At 45.6% G+C, this 22,166-nt stretch overlaps 1 protein-coding gene across 2 annotated transcripts in view; it reads right to left on the minus strand.

Moving 5' to 3' along the window:
- Window positions 1–22,166, minus strand: part of LOC124036569 (protein Niban 2-like) — a 44,289-nt gene that overhangs the window by 14,604 nt on the left and 7,519 nt on the right. Inside the window, exons 2-11 of one of the 2 annotated variants that reach the window (XM_046351291.1) lie at window positions 16,281–16,411; window positions 14,900–15,028; window positions 14,561–14,666; window positions 12,118–12,285; window positions 4,034–4,149; window positions 3,277–3,381; window positions 2,842–3,004; window positions 1,544–1,731; window positions 1,133–1,288; window positions 42–155 (exon numbers count right to left, since the gene is read on the minus strand). In XM_046351291.1, the coding sequence (XP_046207247.1) occupies window positions 42–155; window positions 1,133–1,288; window positions 1,544–1,731; window positions 2,842–3,004; window positions 3,277–3,381; window positions 4,034–4,149; window positions 12,118–12,285; window positions 14,561–14,666; window positions 14,900–15,028; window positions 16,281–16,411 (1,376 nt within the window). The remainder of the gene's footprint in view (window positions 1–41; window positions 156–1,132; window positions 1,289–1,543; window positions 1,732–2,841; window positions 3,005–3,276; window positions 3,382–4,033; window positions 4,150–12,117; window positions 12,286–14,560; window positions 14,667–14,899; window positions 15,029–16,280; window positions 16,412–22,166) is intronic. The other variant, XM_046351292.1, reaches the window with a different exon arrangement.

Genomic DNA, 22,166 nt, shown 5'->3' on the forward strand with positions numbered 1-22,166 from the left:
GTGCCATGGCGGGCAGCAGGGCCAACCCTTTCCTGTCGTACCTTGATGACCCGGTCCTGGCAGCGTTGGATGTTCTTACAGAGCCCCTCTGGCCCCTGGTCCTCCAGACTTTGGTGGAGGATCTGCTCAAACGTGTACACAGCAGCGTCCATTTGCTGCACAGACAAACGTTTGTTTAGAATAGAGAATAGCTTAGTGGCAAGTTGGAGAAGATATTCAAAAGATATATAGTAAACATAACAGCAACATTCACACAAGATACTTGCAGAATTTCCTAAAATCTAGCCGAGAAAATGCCCATACATTTTCAAATATTCACCACAAGGGGGCACTATCTTCCCAACAATTCCTTCATAAGTGTAGCGTTACAGAATATACAAATCTTTCTACTGTATACTAGTGGAATACTGTCCAATACAACCCCTCCTTTCATTCTACAGAAAGAGCTGCGAACACTGACGGAAGATTTGAGCTACTGTACATCTGAATTATATACAGAATATTGGATGCAAAGCAAAGTTATACACTCCATTTTTTTACTTGAGAAGTCTGACTCCCAGCAGCTTATGGCCCTTACAAAGAGGGCAGACTACGTGTTTCACAATGGGGGACACGCTGGGAGGTGAATACATGGCTCCAGAATCACTTTCCCTAAACTTACAGCCAGTCAATAGAGACCAGCCAGCCAACCAAAGCCCCACCACTCGCTGACCAGAATGTGCTTGTTCTCCAACCACAACAATGAAGAACGCCCTGTAGATCTGTGGACCTCAGACAAAACAGCACAACCACCCACCAGAGAGACCTGCAGAGCGCATCCTTTCAGCAGTCACCAGCAGGAGACATATGAGCACTTATTGAATCAGTACCATATTCTGAGGTCTAGTTGTAACATACTGTGTGTGTGTGATAGCTCTAACTATCAGCTCATTGAAAAACTATCAGCAGTAAGACGCCGTGTCACGTTTTGCAGCATGTAATAATGTGTAGGAAGACAGACGAGTATCCTGTCCAGGTGGTGTACTTGTACATGGAGCTGCCCCACATAACAAAAACACGAGATCACCTACTACCCTCCCTATGGGCCATTCTGGCTGGGACAAGGCCTCATAATGTGTAGGAGTAGTTTTACCTCTCTCATGAGAATCTGTGCTCTCTGGACAAACACAGAGGGGCTGGAGACATCGAACCTCTGCTGCAGGCCATCCAGACTCAGGTCCTCTACTTTCTCATAGCAGCTCTGCATCTTCACCGGGTGGAACGCCAGCATAGAGATCTTGTCCATGTGCTGAGGATGGGGGGGAATAAAAAGACAAAGAGAGACTGGGCATTGACCTAGTATACTTACTATAGTCCCCACAGAACACACAATATGCCAAAAGGATAGACCGATACAACTAGTCATTCATTTTACACATGTCTGTATCCCAAATACAATTACAAATGTAAAATCACTACATTGTTCTATGGAAACCCATAGTGTAAGCCGCGAACCTGAGATACAATTTCACTAGGCTTATAATCAGAAGCTGAGCCCTCTCACCTCTCCCACTTTCTCCTTGGTGGCGTCGTTCAGTGTGTTCTTGCTCAAGTCCACCAGCTCTCTGAAGAAGATGTCTCTGACCTGAGAGAAGCCTCGGCTGGTGGGCTCCATTAGGGCCTCCAGGATAGAGCTGATGTAGGGCTGGATACTAACCGTCAGCAGCTTCTCTGCCTTAGGCAGCACCACCGCTGTGATGGGGTGACAGAGTAGAGAGAGAATGTCAACAAAGAGTGGGAAAGGCTAGATAACTTTAGAAACTGGCAGAAGTTCTACTGTGACACACGTGCTTTTCTTAAGATACGAGTCAGCCGAAGGAATTCAGCTCCTGTCCATGACCAGAGCCATCGCTCTGACAGCAGGTTTGTCAGACTGTAATGGTAAGGCTTAGTCACCCTCATAACTGTGGAATGCTGCTGGTCTTCCTGCGTTCCACTCGATGGACACATGCTGTCACACAACATTAACCTGTCAAAGGAGGGCTCTACTGAATCTGCGTCGCTGCTATACAGATTGCACGCTTGAAATGTAAAGGTATTTTCTGATTGAGATGACATATGCAGCGCTTAAAGGGAATGCAGTCTCTGCTAATGCGAAAACATTATGCCTTTCATTTTCAAATCACGCGGAACTTTTCCGCGTTATGGATTGAATCGAGCCATATGTGGCTGTGAAAATCACCTGTCAATCTGTTGGTAAATCCCTGTGGACTCACAGGTAAACATGCAGACCAGACATGGAGGACTCCACTGTGCACTGAAGCTACTGGGATTGACCAGTTACTGTTCCAAGTTGGCCTTATTGGGCAGAGACGTCAGATGAGTTTAGTCCAACAAAATGCATGACTTAATTGTTTTTTCGTATGCATATAATTGTATTGTAATTTTACTGTATGTCTGTGTTATTATTTGTTTATAAATGTTTGCAAAATTGTGTCTGCTCTTCTCCCAGCCCTAGGGAAGAGATGTCTGGGGTGGTGGGGGGGGGTTGTGGCTGAGAAGATAGATGAGAAGTTGGGTGGGGTTGTGGGTAGCATGAAAAGAAAATTCCTGTATTATAAATTACTGGTAACCATAGTGTTATTGTGCAGGAATAATTGTAAAAACGTCACACGAGGTGGTTGGAAAAACTGACCTTGGGTCAATTTCTAGGACTAGGGTCAACTACTTCATTCTTCTGTGGAGGGCTCATCCTCTTAAATATATTTGTGTGATATTTCTTTATTTTGATAGAGATAGGACAATGAAAAGGGGACAAAGAGTCATCCACAGAACTAACAGCAGAGGTCACCGAGGGCTCACCTTTGATTTTGTTGGCGACGTGCTCCTTGGAGGTGATGATCTGGTCCATGTCTGTGCGTATGGAGGCCTCTAGAGGAGGGCGTCGGGCCTCACAGCTCTGCACCACAGCCTCGTACTGGGCCTGGGCCTGCCTCACCACCAGACCATACACCGCGTCACAGACCTGCATGGGGACACAGAATAATAATTTATTGAACCATTTTCCTTGCAGTCAAAACAAATTCATCTTCTGCCTTGATCCCAGCCCTTTTGAAAAGATACACAAACAGGTTGAAGATGTTGGCGTAAAGCCCACCCATCAGGTGCAGAGCAGGGGAACACAGGGACTCATGTCAAAACAGGAACCACAGAAGCTAAGGGGTAAGATCTTTCCCTGCTTGCTTGGTATAATATATAAAGGTGTACTTGGACTGTTGGGTGAGAGATGGGACTTACTAGCATCCAGTTCCTCTGCCTGTCGTGCATTTTGCCTTTGAGTCGAGGGGAGATCAGATCCCTGAGCTGAGGGAGAAGAGTCTCCATCACCAGGTTGGCCAGAATCTACAGGATGGATACAACACATACAGAGGTAGATTCATGTGTTACAGATGACAAGTAGAAAGGACCATTTCCTTGAAGCCTGCTTCAGCTGTCCAAAAGTATTTGTATGGAGACCCAACAGCCATTTTTCCATAGTGATACGAAATCCATAGACTTATTCACCTGAATCTGGGTGCTCCGCTATGCACCCTCCACAATTTGTATGACCTACAGTCAGAGCCCTGGCCTGGTCAGCAAAATAACCATAAGTATGACTCAGCAACCCCAGAGTGAACAGCAACAGGAAGCATACAGGGATGAATCCCAAATGGTATCCTATACAGTGCAGCACTTTTGACCAAGGCCCATAGCGCACTACATAGGGAATAGCATATCATTAGAGATGCACAGTCCAGCTGCGAGTTGATGTCACTATGGCCCCTGCCCTGGTGACACAATCCTGTAGGCATGAACTCACTGGGCCCTGACCCTCTGTTGGACAGCAGAATGGGAGGCAGACAGGGCAGAGAGTGGTGTCACTGTGTGTGTGTGTGTGTTCGCACTATAACCAAACAGTGGATTTCATTCATAGCGCCCTATAACACCACCAATGAGACACAAAGATCAGACCAGCACATGTGACACAGACTGTCATTCGTTGTGGCATGCTGACCTGTGAGGGGATCCCACACATCATCTCCCAGGTGCCATACTGCCCGTGGGCTTGGCGGTAGAGCCTCACTGCGTCTGTGAAGGCTGGAGTCTGCACCTGGCTCTCCTCTGATAAACCTATGGGATAACCACAGAGGAACAGTGTTGTTAGTGGACGAGAAACATAGTAAGGGTTGATTTTAATACTTTCTAAATTCACATAGTACAAGTTCAATCACAACAATCTCAAAAAATATTGGTTACACTTTCTACAAAGTACATACATATAAAATGCTTTCTAAAATATTTTTGTAGCTAAAACATGCTTGAAAAAGGAGCTCCATTCCTAGTGTTTTGCACTTTGCCCAGAAAGAGAAGTGTATGTAGACCAAGGGTCACAGTCTTAATCTGGACAGCGGAGTAGGAGGCTATTCCTTAAAAGGAAACAGTCTAATACAGTGAGATTGCAGAGTGACCACACACACACAGAACAGGTCACCCTCTAGTGGCAGCAGGGAGTAGCCTTGCTTTTAGTTATCATAGCATTGCCATGGCAACCCAGGGAGAATCCACAGTAACCATTTTAAAGGAAGTAAGAACTTTTGTCTTCCCTAAAAATCGCCCAATCATTTCCGAATACTGAAGTAGCTACACCCCATAATGGCTTAATGATTGTGAAACAGCTTCTGTCACCAGGCCATCAGACTGTTGAAGAGACATGACTAGCCGGCTACTTGCTCGGTACACTGCACCTTGAAACTAATTCCCCATGTACCGTATGTAGTCTGAAGGCTGGTCACCTCATTCTGTTTATATACAGTTCACTCTGTATACACTGCAAATTTGGAACATATTCAAAAATCTTGACTTTTTCCACATTTTGTAATGTTATAGTCTTATTCTAAAATGTATTGACCCCCCCTCCCATCAAATCTACACACACCACCCTATGACAAATCAAAAACCGGTATTGATTTTTTTGCTAAAAATAAATACCTTATTTACATAAGTAATCAGAATTTTTGCTACAGGTTCACCTTCTAACAGGACAACAACCCTAAGCATACAGCCAAGACAATACAGGAGTGGCTTCAGGACAAGTCTCTGAATGTCCTTGAGTGGCCCAGCCAGAGCCTGGACTTCAACCCAATCAAACGTCTCTGGAGAGACCTGAAAATAGCTGTGCATCAACCTGACAGATCTTGAGAGCATCTGCAGAGAAGAATGGGAGAAACTCCCCAAATACAGGTGTGCCAAGCTTGTAGCATCAAACCCAAGAAGACCTGAGGCTGTAATCGCTGCCAAAAAGGTGCTTCAACAAAGTACTGAGTAAAGGTCTGAATACTTATGTAAATGTGATGTTTACTTAATACATTTGCAAACATTTCTAAAAAACCATGGGGGTGTTGTGTGTAGATTGAGGGAGGGGGGCAATTTCATCCATTTTAGAACAAGGCTGTAATGTAACAAACTGTGTTAAAGTCAAAGGGTCTGAAAACACAGCTCATTCTATTGCATGGTTGGAGATAGTAACATGAGCATTTTGCTGCATCTGCCATAACACCTGCAAATCTGTGTAGACAACAAATAAACTGATTTGACATGTGTTTGGCAAGGTACTGTTTCCTTTCCACCATCAAGTCAGTTATGGTGAAAGCGTCTCTTGAGGCAGAATCACACCACCTGCTCCCCCTAATGGAGAGAGTTCAATCACACCACCTGCTCCCCCTAATGGAGAGAGTTCAATCACACCACCTGCTCCCCCTAATGGAGAGAGTTCAATCACACCACCTGCTCCCCCTAATGGAGAGAGTTCAATCACACCACCTGCTCCCCCTAATGGAGAGAGTTCAATCACACCACCTGCTCCCCCTGCTTAGATTATCTCCACCTCTGCTGAAAGCGTCAAAATGAAGTAATAATGAACGCATCCAGCTGTGTTTGGAATCTAGATTTAGAATTGCATGTACAGGCTCTTCATCCAAACAACTCATCAGGAGGCCCCTAGAGAGCTACCCTGTGTTGTGGTAAAAATGGGAGAATTTAGAAATAAACTCAATGCGATTCTGTGTAATTGCTGTGTGTGTGGACTCCAGCTATGACAAAGGCAGGAAGTGAATGTGTGCAGGGCAGGGTAGGGCTGTGTGAGTGGCCTGGGAAATCTACCAGAGCACATGGCTACAGGCAGGAAGTGCACAGGCCCAGACCCCCCCCTTACCCCTCTCTGTAAGTGAGTGAGATTAAGGGTGGGGCCAGGCAATTTATTTTGGCACTGCCTCAGGAGAAATTGGAGGGATTTCAAGGGCCCCCAAAACAGCAAAAAGATGACTAAATAGAGTAGCTTTGGGACAAGTCTCTGAACGTCCTTGAGTGGCCCAGTCAGAGCCCGATCGAACATCTCTGGAGAGACCTGAAAATAGCTGTGCAGAGACGCTCCCCATCCAACGTGACAGAGCTTGAGGCTCTGCAGAGAAGAACTGGAAAGAACTTCCCAAATACAGGTGTGCCAAGCTTGTAGCATCATAACCAAGAAGAATAGATGCTGCCAGAAGGTGCTTCAACAAAGTACTGAGTAAAGGTTCTGAATAGTTATGTAAACATGATCCGTTTTTTACATTTGTAATAAAAGTACAAATATTTCCACAAAACTATTTTTGCTTTATTATTATGGGGTATTGTATGTAGATTGATGAGGAGAAAAAAACTATTTTATATAATTTTTGAATAAGGCTGTAACGTAACAAAATGTGGAAAAAGTCAAAGGGTCTGAATACTAACCGAAGGCAATGTAAACCATGATGACTGACAGAGGGCATTGTATTGAAACCCCCGCACAGCCATCTTTGCACTCCTCCATTGTAAGATTTGGAATCTATAGAAACTTATTTATTAATGTCTACATTCTTTGACACATTTATTCTATGACAGAAATACTTTAAAATTATATTTTGTGAACTGAACCTCAAATAAATATTTCTTAAAGGATTTTTTTTGCTGCTAATGTTAGTCTCCATTATAACAAACAAAAATACATGTAATTTTGTCCTTTAAACATTGACTTGAAATACTGTAGAATGTCATTCATTCCAATGGAGGACTGGTCCTACTGGGAAGTACCAATACAGCCGACCAGTGGCTTTGAGTTCATGTGAACCCAGAGTGACTCAGACGTGAGCTCCTGGATCAGGACTGGAGCACTGGGACTCAGACGTGAGCTCCTGGATCAGGACTGGAGCACTGGGACTCAGACGTGAGCTCCTGGATCAGAACTGGAGCACTGGGACTCAGACGTGAGCTCCTGGATCAGAACTGGAGCACTGGGACTCAGACTTTAGCCATAGCGTCTTGCGACTCGAGCAGAGGGGACTTGGGGCTCTAGGTTTAGTGACTTGACTACATCACAGGGCGAAAGTCAATAGCTCCAGTTCTACTTTGGACACCATTGTGGCTGCAGTGTCTGATAACAATGACGTCGCTGCAACACATACTTTCATACATGTCATATTTCTGCTATTATGAAGAGAATAGGAAAAACATTTTGGTAGGACAAGGCTATATATGTTAGTGCACATGGAAGTCAGTGATTTGTTTACTATAGGTTACTGAGGCAATACAAATGTCATGTGACTAACATTAAAGGGTATTTGGTTGACTAAAATGGCTCACTTTGTAACTAGATCAAGTCATTATTCAAATTACAACGTGACTATGACTTAATATTTTAGACAAAATGACAGAGTAGACAAAATAATAAAAAGTGCCAAAATGAACACTGCTACACACACTACCCAAGCCTGGGTCACAGCTGGGGCATGTTAGATATGTCCTTATCAGGAGCTGGTCAGGCTATTTCTTTTCAGACTGATTTTTAAATAGTCTGCATTGTCAGAGGGACCAGCTTCAGAGCAGACATGTGTACGTACGGGTCTTTCGGATTCAAATAAGCTTTATTAGCATGAATGACAAATCCACTGCTGTTAAAGCGAAGTGATAACAGTAAACAATTATAATACCATTGAAGAGCCAGAGAGGAGGGGCGGCCCAGCCAAGGAAATGAATTGCCACCACATACCAGAGTTTACTGAGCCTGCAATCTAAACACGAAGCTATGCTGCCAGCAGAACGACACATTGTCTGTCCACTCAGGGCCTGGCTCCATGAACACTTGGTGTGCATCCCAAATGGAAGCCTATTCACTATATATAGTGTACTACTTTTGACCATGGACTACTTTGGTACTATATAGGGAATAGGGTGCCATTTGGCAATGGACCCCCAGGCGTTTCACATGTTTGTTGTATCTAATACGATTCCCCTCGTCAAGGACTTGATAAGTTGAAATCAGGTGTGCTAGCTCTGGAATAGTTCAAATGCATTAACATTGTGGTCCTCTTTATGATGGTGGATCAGACTGGAGCTTCTACAAATTATATACATTTAGTGATGTGCTGTGTATAGGCTGGTCTGTGCCTTGGGTCATAAGGCAATTCAAAATAAAATTGTTTAACCGTTATTTAACTTGGCAAATCAGTTATGAACAAATTATTATTTACAATGACGGCCTAGGAACAGTGGGTTAACTGCCTTGTTCAGGGGCAGAACGACAGATTTGTACCTTGTCAGCTCAAGGATAATTAGATCCAGCAACGTTTCAGTTACTGACCCAATGCTCTAACCACTAGGCTACCTACCATTATAAGGAGTGGAGGTGAAAAACTACCGGTAATTTACCAAAGTTACCAGAATCTTCAGTAATTTTGGAAAATGTATCATAACTTTGGTCATTTATACTTGAATAACTTCAAAAATATATACATCTGTATCCATATGTCCAGGAGTTTAGTACAAAGACAGTATAGTTCCAGAAAATAGCATTATAAAAAAAGCATAATTTCTCATTTCCTCTGCAACTCTTCCAACCATTTACTTTTTTCCAAAACTGCCACCAGTTTGACACCAAAAATATTTTTTTGTGTAAGTGTTTAAAAAAATGTAAGGATATTTCATGCTGAAAGCCTCATATTAAAACACCAAATTGTATGCACTAAGTGGGTTTATATTTAGGATCATGTTTTACAGATTTGTCGTTACATGTTTAATTCTAAAATCTATTTTATAATCTATTTTACCAGAGGGCCAGGATCATTACAGACACCTGTTAGAATCTGAAGAACCCAAAAGGGCCACTAGATGTTTTGTGATGGATTATACAAAATCCTTGAAAGATACCAAAACTCTGGTAGTTCTCAAGTAAACTTCAAAAAATGTAAAGTAATATACCCTCCTTTTGCAACCCTAATAAAAAGATCACAGTACTTGAAGTGCTAATCCTTAAAACGACAAACGTAAATGGATAGTCAAACCCTAAACCAGGGTTTCCCCAAACTTGTTCCTCAGGACCCCAAGGGGTACACTATATGGGTTTTGCTATAGCACTGCACAGCTTACTCAAAATAATAAAAACACCTAACCATCAAGCTTTGATCATTTGAATCAGCTGTGTAGTAACGGGGCTCCCGAGTGGTGCAGAGGTCTAAGACACTGCATCTCAGTGCATCTACAGTCCCTGGTGCGAATCCAGGCTGTATCACATCTGTCCGGGAATGGAAGTCCCATAGGGCGGTGCACAATTGGCCCAGCGTTGTCCAGGTTTGGTTGGGGTAGTCCGTCTTTGTCAATAAGAACTTGTTCTTAACCGACATGCCTAGTTAATTAAAAAGGTTAAATAACAATTACACAAAACGAGCACAGGGATGGATTGCCTGACTAAGCACTCCTGGTCCACAATCTGATGGTTTAATTAGAGTCATTTTGTTACTTAATTGAGTCATCTACTGTTGTATACTAGACATGCTAAGTACTGCTGACAGTATCTGGGAGTTAGAGGACAGTTTGTTTTCTGACATAGCAAGAAAGTGTCTGTAGGGAATTTAGCATGAGCTGGCCTCATGTTTTATGTTGAGAGGGAGAGGGCATGAAGGAAGACCCCCGGGGCTTCCCGTGGACCTGTTGTTTAGACAAATGGAAGCAGCTCTAACTTAGAGCAAATCTGGTAAAGGAATCTTTGAGCAGACAAGAGGCAGCTGTGATTCTTGGGATTCTTTACAGACATGACAGTTTTTCTAATCCGATTTATTCCTCAATGAAAAAGAACTCTGGTGGCCACGTTGAGGCTAAAGAGAACGGAGTGAGTACAGTACAGCTCTTTTTTCTTAGTTCAGGGAGCATAGATCTCGTCCCAAAACACTGTCCTCACATTCACCCTGCTAAAAATAAATAAATAAACCTCCAAAAGTATTCCTGGTCTACTCATAATACATGTACATAAAAACATGACACACTGCAATTAAAGTAAAACATTGGTCTGCACACAATAACCAAACAACACAGGCCCTGTGCAGACAGATACAGCAGATTTCATTTCCTTCCTGTCAATGATGAAACTGTTGGACCCAAGTTTACATGACGCCAGTTCTAAAACATATTGAATCATGTGTATGGCATACGATTTTACATATGAGGAAAGTAAACCGCGTGGCAGGTAGCTACTCCCCCTCAGAGACTGTCTTCCCTGTCGCTATGGGGACATAGTCTATCCCAGAATCCAAATCTGTCCAATTACTAGCCTGGTCCCAGATCTGTTGGTGCGGTCATTGTCAAACCAAACCATGACAGGGAGTTGGTATGATAGCACAAACTGACTGGGACACAGGCTATTCCAATGCAACATTCACCAGAGTTTCTGTCGGCTTGGACATTATAACTAACTGGATGTTACCACAGATGTCAATGCTCAAGTGCTGTGGCTGCTTATTATACTGTAGATCAAACTCTTTCTATGGAGGGTTTTTGTTTTTTCCTTTCAATTCAGACCCAGACAACCAGGTGAGGGAGTTCCTTACTAACCAGTGACCTTAATTCCTCAATGAAGTACAAGGGAAGAGCGTAAACACACAGACACGCAATGGAATGAGTTTGACACATGTTGTAGAGGAAATGAAGCCAAAACCATAGAACTATGTATAAACGATGTAGCTATACGTCAGTCTCTGGCAGCATAGTTGCTGTGCAGCTCTACAGAGCCAACATGGGTGGCCTAATTCAAAGCACTATCAGTAAGTCCCTAGGAGGATTGTTAACAGTCATTTCCCCCATTTGATCATAATGTACTGGATTGTAAACCTACTAGGCTTTTAGATTGACACAGACCTGTATGGAGACAGGTGACACTATCACTGTTGATCAATCTACATTTCTGCAGAGAGGCTGTTGCATGATAAACATGGGACACATCAAGAGACAGTGAGGATGGTGGGAGGACAACACGGTCTGGGTTTGGCTAGGTGGTGGTCAGCTGGAAGCCATAATTCCTGGGTTCAGACATAATCACTTCATCAGCAGTCAGTTCAGTGTATACTTCACTGCTACACTCCAATCCCCTGCTCAAATCTCTCTTCCTGTTTGAGTTATATCTAGTCTGATATTAGTGGGCAGACCTGGATTCAAATGCTATTTGAAATCTTTCAAATACTTGAGCCAGTGTTTCACCTATATTCATTAAGCAGTGGTGGCCCACCGCTGCAATAAATAAATACAATATTTTAATAGGTTTCTGTCAAGGCACTTAAATGATTAGTCGTTGGCTCAATGACTGGAAGTATATGGGAACAGCTAACATGTCATTATGCTACCGCTAGTAGCAATGCACTACTGTTAAATGGGGCTCTAAATCAACAACTTTGCTATACATATCAAAACTCTTGAGGTCATTGATTCTAGACAAGTGTGCTCTTGCCTTCATGTATTACGCAATAACTGCCTCACCATAACACCTCGGGACCAAGGCTGGGAACCAATTCATCTAGACACTTCGGTCACTCACTGTGTTTGAACACTGCAATTAAGTTCCTTCAAGCATGCCGCAGAACCTTCAAGCATTCCGCAGAACCATAAAAATGGACACTTGTGTTTCAACATGCGCACAACCCCAGAATGAAATAGACCCCAGAATGAAATAGACCCCAGAATGAAGGACAGGATGATCTCGATGGGTAATACAGTGAGTCTGGGATGGAATGTTTGTGTTGGTTTGACAGGGGTACGCACCATCATTGGCATGTCTTACACAGTCCTGAAAGACTGCATGCCACTTCTGTTGCTCTTTCTCCGTCACCACACAGAAGTAGTAGTGGCGGGCGTACGGGTGCCACAGGATCAGGGGGAACTGGGTGGCACACTTCAGGAAGGGAGAGTTCCCCACTTTAGCCTTTACACCTGAAACACACCATCACAATAACCTTTATGCAACAAATATGTTTACATGTAACCGGGAATTTTGATATGGTGAAATTGTGTTGACAATCCTTCACAATACACCAAATATTCAGACAATAATTTACAGTCTATACAACACTGCATCAAACAGTCCTGCACCAGCCAGGAAGTGATCCTTTCTGCACATGTTGTGAACCATCCAGTAGCACAAAAACAGCCCTTCAGAAACAGGAACATGCCCACATTACATCAAATAACAGCGAGCCGTTCATAAGTGCAATACGAGGTCTCCGTTCCTCTTTAAAATGCTGACATATGGCATTTATGGGAGGAGTCTTAACATATGTAGGTTGGAATTTATCGTCCTGAAGCTTGCCCTGGAGGCAGCTCTGCAGTGTTCACTAGCTGGCACAGCCACAAACTCTGATGTCAACCCTAACCACACTGCTAACCCTAATGCCTAATCCTAAATTAAGACCAAAAAACTAATGTATGTTTTCATGACAGGCAATTTTGACTTATCAGCTGGCCCATCTGGCAGAAATCGCTCAGTTTTGGTGCCAGGGCAAGATTCATGACAGTAAAAGTTAACCTGCATAACATGTGCCCCGCCCCCTTCCCCGATTCTCAGTCCCAACATGTGCCCCGCCCCCTTCCCCCGATTCTCAGTCCCAACATGTGCCCCGCCCCCCCCCTTCCCCGATTCTCAGTCCCAACATGTGCCCCGCCCCTTCCCCGATTCTCAGTCCCAACATGTGCCCCGCCCCCTTCCCCGATTCTCAGTCCCAACATGTGCCCCGCCCCTTCCCCGATTCTCAGTCCCAACATGTGCCCCGCCCCCTTCCCCGATTCTCAGTCCCAACATGTGCCCCGCCCCCAACATTCCCCGATTCTCAGTCCCAACATGTGCCCCGCCCCCCGATTCCCCCATTCTCAGTCCCAACATGTGCCCCGCCCCCTTCCCGATTCTCAGTCCCAACATGTGCCCCGCCCCTTCCCCGATTCCCCATGCCCCCCCCCGATTCTCAGTCCCAACATGTGCCCCGCCCCCTTCCCCGATTCTCAGTCCCAAAATGTGCCCCGCCCCCTTCCCGATTCTCAGTCCCAAAATGTGCCCCGCCCCCTTCCCCGATTCTCAGTCCCAACATGTGCCCCGCCCCTTCCCCGATTCTCAGTCCCAACATGTGCCCCGCCCCCTTCCCCCGATTCTCAGTCCCAACATGTGCCCCGCCCCTTCCCCGATTCTCAGTCCCAAATGTGCCCCGCCCCTTCCCCGATTCTCAGTCCCAAAATGTGCCCCGCCCCTTCCCCGATTCTCAGTCCCAACATGTGCCCCGCCCCCTTCCCCGATTCTCAGTCCCAACATGTGCCCCGCCCCTTCCCCCGATTCTCAGTCCCAACATGTGCCCCGCCCCCTTCCCCCAACATGATTCTCAGTCCCAACATGTGCCCCGCCCCTTCCCCGATTCTCAGTCCCAACATGTGCCCCGCCCCTTCCCTGATTCTCAGTCCCAACATGTGCCCCGCCCCTTCCCCCGATTCTCAGTCCCAAAATGTGCCCCGCCCCCTTCCCCGATTCTCAGTCCCAAAATGTGCCCCGCCCCCCCTTCCCCCAACATGGTTCTCAGTCCCAACATGTGCCCCGCCCCTTCCCCGGTTCTCAGTCCCAACATGTGCCCCACCCCCTTCCCTGGTTCTCAGTCCCAAAATGTGCCCCTCACCCCCAACCCCCTTCCCTGGTTCTCAGTCCCAAAATGTGCCTCCCTGGTTCCCCAACACCCCCTTCCCTGGTTCTCAGTCCCAAAATGTGCCCCACCCCCTTCCCTGGTTCTCAGTCCCCCATCCCCTTCCCTGGTTCTCAGTCCCAAAATGTGCCTCCCTGGTTCTCACCCCCACCCCCTTCCCTGGTTCTCAGTCCCAACATGTGCCTCACCCCCACCCCCTTCCCTGGTTCTCAGTCCCAACATGTGCCTCACCCCCACCCCTTCCCTGGTTCTCAGTCCCAACATGTGCCTCACCCCCACCCCCTTCCCTGGTTCTCAGTCCCAACATGTGCCTCACCCCCACCCCCTTCCCTGGTTCTCTGTCCCAAAATGTGCCTCACCCCCATCCCCTTCCCTGGTTCTCAGTCCCAACATGTGCCTCACCCCCACCCCCTTCCCTGGTTCTCTGTCCCAAAATGTGCCTCACCCCCATCCCCTTCCCTGGTTCTCAGTCCCAACATGTGCCTCACCCCCACCCCCTTCCCTGGTTCTCAGTCCCAACATGTTCTCACCAGGCAGGCTGTTGTTGAGCAGCTCCAGGTACTGATCCATTGAAGTCAGAACTTTGTACCCAGCACAGTTGATGTTTCCCTTGGGGTGAAGCCCTCTCTCATGAGACTGACGGTGAACACAAAGACAAGGCAGATGTAATGCTCTATTGCATCTTTATCCCCAAATATACTCAACTTGTTGACAATATGACATTTATGAGAATGAGCCTTGCAGATATAATACACATCTAGAACTCCATGTATATTACAGGGATTGACACATTGTATTAGCCAATTCACTAATACTGATAAATGCACCATCATAATAGAGGGGGGCATTTGAATGAAGTCTTCCCTTACCACTTTGTTGTCATAGTAGTTGATAGTGTAGGAGTCAGGAACGAAAATGAAGTGGTTTCTCCATTTATTGTCCTCCTCCAGAAACTGGAACAGAGCTCCAGAGAAGATGGATCTATTCTCCAGAGGAACCTGAGTGGGCCGGACAGGGGAGTCTGTAAAAACCTTCTGATGACTGGCATCTAGGGACATCACCTCGTCGGTGGACTGGTCCATCTTCATGGACCAAGGACTGGCCTACTATTTAAAGCCTTGGAGTTCCTCTTGAAACATCAGGTATACTTACTACATTGTCATGTGGTACTACTGTCTTTGATGTCTCAAATGTAGTCTAGACACAGTAGTGTTATTAATTTATCCAATCATTTGCCCATCAAGATAGCATTGTTGTTCTCATGAAAACAGCCGACATTCCTCAAAAACCTCACTGACAATAAAACTGCAATCTCTTACACAGCCTCATGTAGTTAGCATTGTCAGTGCAGCTGTAACGCCAGACAGAAGGTAGCCAACTGTTTCTCTTTACGAGAGTGTTACGGGCCATTAAAAACAGGGCAACAGGCTTAACACTGGACCCTCAGAAGAAGCCTAACAAAAGAGTTATACTAGGGGCTCGATTCAAACCATAGCGCTTATGTTGAAAACCTTTTTTACGACAACATTCGAGCTGACAACCCGGGACCGCTGGGCAGGGCACTACACACGGTAGGCAAATATTATTGCGGTTCAATTGCCGGTTACAGTGGCCCATGTGCAAATCGCCTTTATAGAGCGGTTGAAATGTAAAGGTCATGTCTAATTGAGCCGACATGACAACGTTTACTGTGAATGCAGTCTCTGCTAAGGCGGGAACATTGCCTTTAAAATGTCCATCATGCTACAAAGCAGATCTTCAGCGCTACGGATTTAAATCGAGCCCAAGGGTCCTCTGCAGTGACGTCACTCGCCCTGAAGCCAAATGTGGCAGTGGCTCAAGAAGTCACAAGCTAGATTGTTGCTCCCTCCATTCGTAGCACGGTTGACTTGATACCTCAGGGACAGTGGCATCACACCATGGTAACTTCATCTGTTACACAGAGATGGAAATATCTCAATGCTCCTTGAATGATTCTCTCTGTAGCCTAGCACAGAACTCTAAACCACTGTTTACTCCTCTGGCTTAAGTGGGAGTGGCAAGGACTTCTCATGCTGTAGCTACTATTATATCTGAACACACTTCAATCTTCAGAACAAACTGGTATTGATATAGCGAGGCGAGTTTCTTCAGTTTCAACATAATGTGGGCAAAGTGTTCCAAATGTCAGAACTTCAGGTGTTATTCTGTCATCTTATCAGGGCAGAAACAGAGTAGAGGACAAGAGGAGTGGGGGAGGAAGTTAATTACCTTGCGGTGCAGTAGCTGTGGCTGGGGCCCACCTCCTCCCTCGATGTCAAAGCGGACCTTGTTGAAAAGGGCCACTGCATACTGTTGCTCATACAGACGGCTAAACTCTCCAATCACCTCGCCTGTCCTGGCTGCGGGAGGAAGGAAGGACAAAAACTATATTAGGGGACGTGAAACACTCAGTGTTGAAGATATGGAGTCAGCTCTATTCATAACACTTCCATCGAAATGTTCTGTAATGCTACATCCCCGAACAGACCCGAGGTGTTGCAAATCTAACGTTGTATGACGACATTCCCTGTCAATAGTGATGTATTAGTTAGTGTATTCTTCATTCACGTGTTAAGTAACCGTCTGAATGCAAAGGGTCGCCTTTTTCCGGTTACCTCGATCACTATTTACTACGCTTAGCACAGTGGAAATTAATAATTACCACATTTCACGTGGTCCTTTGTGTCCTTTATCAGAATGTCCACACGGCAGTGTTTGCATTACAGAGTTAGCCTTCAGTTCAGCATTTCAATATTTTACCAAATGGAGTTGGCATGGAAACAAACCTAGCACACTATCAACCCATTTGTGAAACTGAAAAGGCCCGACTTCAAAGTTACACCCCTGGACCTTCAACAAACTAGTTTAGCACTCTGTTAGTGTGACTACGGGCCATTCTGGTTTAGACTAGGCTTACTTAGGTTTCTGGTGTTAACTTGGTCTCTTTATGTCTGTCTACCTCAGAGAGAACGGAATAAAGATAATCTGTTTGGTTTTTACCATCCCCTTTATTTAGAGAGAGTGGTGCTGTAAACGTAGCGTAGGGAGGAATGGTCTGCTGGCAGGGTAGAGGGAGACTGTAAATGTAGTGTAGGGAGGAACGGTCTGCTGGCAGGGTAGAGGGAGACTGTAAACGTAGCGTAGGGAGGAATGGTCTGCTGGCAGGGTAGAGGGAGACTGTAAATGTAGTGTAGGGAGGAATGGTCTGCTGGCAGGGTAGAGGGAGACTGTAAACGTAGTGTAGGGAGGAATGGTCTGCTGGCAGGGTAGAGGGAGACTGTAAACGTAGCGTAGGGAGGAATGGTCTGCTGGCAGGGTAGAGGGAGACTGTAAATGTAGTGTAGGGAGGAACGGTCTGCTGGCAGGGTAGAGGGAGACTGTAAACGTAGCGTAGGGAGGAATGGTCTGCTGGCAGGGTAGAGGGAGACTGTAAATGGCAGGGAGGAATGGTCTGCTGGCAGGGTAGAGGGAGACTGTAAACGTAGCGTAGGGAGGAACGGTCTGCTGGCAGGGTAGAGGGAGACTGTAAACGTAGCGTAGGGAGGAATGGTCTGCTGGCAGGGTAGAGGGAGACTGTAAACGTAGCGTAGGGAGGAACGGTCTGCTGGCAGGGTAGAGGGAGACTGTAAACGTAGCGTAGGGAGGAACGGTCTGCTGGCAGGGTAGAGGGAGACTGCAAACGTAGCGTAGGGAGGAATGGTCTGCTGGCAGGGTAGAGGGAGACTGTAAACGTAGCGTAGGGAGGAATGGCCTGCCGGCAGGGTAGAGGGAGACTGTAAACGTAGCATAGGGAGGAATGGCCTGCCGGCAGGGTAGAGGGAGACTGTAAACGTAGCGTAGGGAGGAATGGCCTGCCGGCAGGGTAGAGGGAGACTGTAAACGTAGTGTAGGGAGGAATAGAGGTTAGAGGGAGACTGTAAACGTAGCGTAGGGAGGAATGGCCTGCCGGCAGGTTAGAGGGAGACTGTAAACGGTCTGGGAGGAATGGCCTGGGCAGGGTAGAGGGAGACTGTAAACGTAGCGTAGGGAGGAATGGTCTGCCGGCAGGGTAGAGGGAGACTGTAAACGTAGCGTAGGGAGGAATGGCCTGCCGGCAGGGTAGAGGGAGACTGTAAACGTAGCGTAGGGAGGAATGGCCTGCCGGCAGGGTAGAGGGAGACTGTAAACGTAGCGTAGGGAGGAATGGCCTGCCGGGCGGGTTGAGGGAGACTGTAAACGTAGCGTAGGGAGGAATGGCCTGCCGGCAGGGTAGAGGGAGACTGTAAACGTAGCGTAGGGAGGAATGGCCTGCCGGCAGGGTAGAGGGAGACTGTAAACGTAGCGTAGGGAGGAATGGCCTGCCGGCAGGTTAGAGGGAGACTCAGGCTCAGGGGTTCACCCTCTTCCAGAGAGAGAGTCAGGAGGGATAGCTGGAACCAGGCCAGGCGTAGGGGACAGAACAGCACCTGTGTTCCAGATGGCACTCTATTCCCTTAATAGTGCACTACTTTTACTCTGGTCAACATAGTGCAGTATATAGGGAACAGGGTGCCATTTGGGATGCACACCACAGCTTGGGTTCTCCATCTACTGCTCTGTGGACCAATCATATTCTAATACCACAAACCAACCCATAACCCTTCAGGACACAGCTGCAAACCATCCTTATCTACACTCCGTGGAGATACAATTATTCAGTATACCAGAGTGCTTACAAACAAGGGTGAATAGGTCAGTGATCTACAGTACATACGTCAAACTATAATTTCAAAATATGTATTTTTCATACAGCACTTCTACAGGAAGTATTCTAATGTTCGACAATTGTAATTATAACTGGAGCAGAGATCATCTTCCTCTGATCCCATCTGTTCTGCATTGCAGTTATGAACTGTTTATTTTACTGGAAGAGAGTAGAGGTGGTTGGGGGAAAAATGATGAGAGAGATATCAGATCAGATTAGCTTTCTAAAGACTGTAATTGAAGCCTCTGGTAAATCCATAAGTCAGTCAGTCAAAGAGTCTGGGGGGACTTGAGTCATAGGACCAAAGAAACAATCACTCAATGGATCTAATGGCTGATTTCATTTCTATAAACTGGACTAAATAATTATGCTAAGGAACTAAGTCATGGGGAGGGATAACAGGCGGCAGATCACCAACGTGTGTTGTCCACTATTATTAACATGTAGGAGAGACAGGAGAACAGTACAGTCCACCATGAGCCACTCCCCATGGCCTTGAAACATAGCCCTTTCATAACATCTACAACTCTTACATTCCACTTTCAGTCCATCCTTTGTGCTCCCACTGCCTCAAGAGTGGATCTAGCAGAGACGTTTAGGGAAGCCATTCCTAGCTGCATCACTGTTAGTGTAGTGACACACAAACCATCCTGAACAAACATCCTGACTGACAACAGAGTACAAAACTGCACATTGTTGCACATTGCTGCACCACTCCCAGGTAGCACAAATCCATCCAGTCACCAGACATGTGGTATCTCAAGGTCATTTCCATCTGAAAGGACCCATGAGCACCAACAAGCAAAGTTCAATCCTAGCATGTCAAATGAAAATAAACATTTTAAAAAATGACTTAAGGCATATTTCTGGGGGGTTGTCAAATGCTGTGTAAATTGTTAAAAGGTAATCTTTGTGCATAGAGTTGTATGGTTTGTTTAACTTTGAAAATAAATGGTCTTTGATTGGCATACATTTTAAGTGAGAGAAAAAATTGAGTCTCAGTGCATTTCCGTTACTATTGAATTTCCCTGAACTCAACTATCCCACAGATTCTGCAGCATCTGTGTTTGTGACAGCTATTCAGTCTCACGTAGTTCACCTCCTTTATGTAGCGAGTCTAATGCACCAACTTTCCTGCAGTAAAATGAAGTCTAAGAATAAAACAGACAAGTCACTAAATGTTGTTCAATTAAGCATTGAGTGATCTGCGAGGGTTGAATAGCCAGAGGTGGTAATATTGGACAGAAATAAGATGAAATTCTGAGGAATGTCTTGGCAGTGGTGGGCCAGCTGGCCAACTTGGAAGGAAGTGTCTGTGGAATGTAACCTTAATAAGAAAGCTCAGTCAGGGGGGAAAGAGTAAGTCTAGTGTCTTCATCACAGTGCCACAAACAGAACAAAACGTGGAAATGAGTTGAATGGTTATGGTCCCATTAAAGGCTGAGCGATGTTTGATCTGTTCCTGATGAAAAGCTTAACCAGGGAGCTAGGAGAGAGAGAGAGCGAGAGAGAGCGAGAGCGAGAGCGAGAGCGAGAGAGAGAGAGAGAGAGAGAGCGAGAGCGAGAGCGAGAGAGCGAGAGAGCGAGAGAGCGAGCGAGAGAGAGAGCGAGAGCGAGAGAGAGAGAGAGAGAGAGAGAGAGAGAGAGAGAGAGAGAGAGAGAGAGAGCGAGAGAGAGAGAGCGAGAGAGAGAGAGCTGGGTCTCAATGTTGGCCGAGCAAACCCTTCACTCACTGACAGTGTGAATCAAATTCGTCCTATGTTGGGAGTGTGGAAAAATAGTCACTTTTGAGAGCTTGTGACAGGCCTGAGGAGTACAAACCACAAGATATGTGTTTGTACGTCACTTGATTGAGTCACAGACGTGTCATGTTTGAGATGAGTGGCACAAGAATAGATATCACATTTACATTTAAGTCATTTAGCAGATGCTCTTATCCAGAGCGACTTACAGATTGGTGCATTCACCTTATGACATCGAGTGGAACAGTCACTTTACAATAGTGCATCTAAATCTTAAAGGGGGGTGAGAGGGATTACTTATCCTATCCTAGGTATTCCTTAAAGAGGTGGGGTTTCAGGTGTCTCCGGATGGTGGTGATTGACTCCTCTGTCCTGGTGAAATCAGACGAACAGACAGGCAGTGTTTATCCCGACTATTATGATTGTAACAAGGTAACACAAAGAGCGCTCTGTGTGACTTTGGCAGACTTGATAAACACTAGAGAGATTCACAGTGAGGTGTGAGTGGTTGGTTTGGCGGCATGACACAGCTGACATACTCCCAACACTGTCCTTTGAGTTACTCTGTTGTTTTGAAGGGAGGCATGATCACATGGTGACAGGAGCCAATGGACCTCTTGAGCAAAGAAAAACATGTATTCATCTCAGTCCATTATGCTTAGTAGACAGCATGAAGGAGCTGAACTGGCAGATAACACAGTCCCTGTTCAACTGGCCTCAACTGCCTTTCAGGCTACACTTGAATAAACTTCCCTGCAACGCATGTTCTGTGAAGGAACGTCTGGTTCAACTGAGAACTTCTGACGAAGCAGCAAACTCTCCGACCTTGTGTCTGTTGACGCTGTTCCCAAACTTCAGCAGAATCAAAAATGGAAAATAAACTTTCCAGCCTCATATTGTGTGAAAACTGGCATACAGTATCATGGACCTCAAGCAAGTCTCTTCTTATTATTGGTGTCCTTTAGTAGTGGTTTCTTTACAGCAATTCGACCATGAAGGCCTGATTCACAGTTTCCTCTGAACAGTTGATGTTGAGATGTGCCTGTTACTTGAACTTTGTGAAGCATTTATTTGGGCTGCAATTTCTGAGGCTGGTAACTCTAATAAACTCATCCTCTGCAGCAGAGGTAACTCTAGGTCATCCTTTCCTGTGGCTGACCTCATGAGAGCCAGTTTCATCTGTTTTTTTGCACGCCGATTTGTTTTGATTTTCTTTTTACAACTTTATTTAACGAGGCAAGTCAGTTAAGAACACATTCTTATTTTCAATGACGGCCTAGGAACAGTGGGTTAACTGCCTTGTTCAGGGGCAGAACAAAATATTTTTATCTTGTCAGCTCAGGGATTCAATCATGCAACCTTACGGTTAACTAGTCTACTCTAACCACCTGCCTCACGAGGAGCCTGCCTGTTACGCGAATGCAGTAAGAAGCCAAGGTAAGTTGCTAGCTAACATTAAACGTATAAAAAAACAATCATAATCACTAATTATAACTACACATAGTTGATGATATTACTAGTTTATCTAGCTTGTCCTGCGTTGCATATAATCGATCCAGTGCACATTCGTGAAAAAAAGGACTGTCGTTGCTCCAACGTGTACCTAGCCATAAACACCAATGCCTTTCTTAAAATCAATACACAAAGTAT

The sequence above is a fragment of the Oncorhynchus gorbuscha genome, linkage group LG05, assembly GCF_021184085.1.
Source record: "Oncorhynchus gorbuscha isolate QuinsamMale2020 ecotype Even-year linkage group LG05, OgorEven_v1.0, whole genome shotgun sequence".
Taxonomy (NCBI): domain Eukaryota; kingdom Metazoa; phylum Chordata; class Actinopteri; order Salmoniformes; family Salmonidae; genus Oncorhynchus; species Oncorhynchus gorbuscha.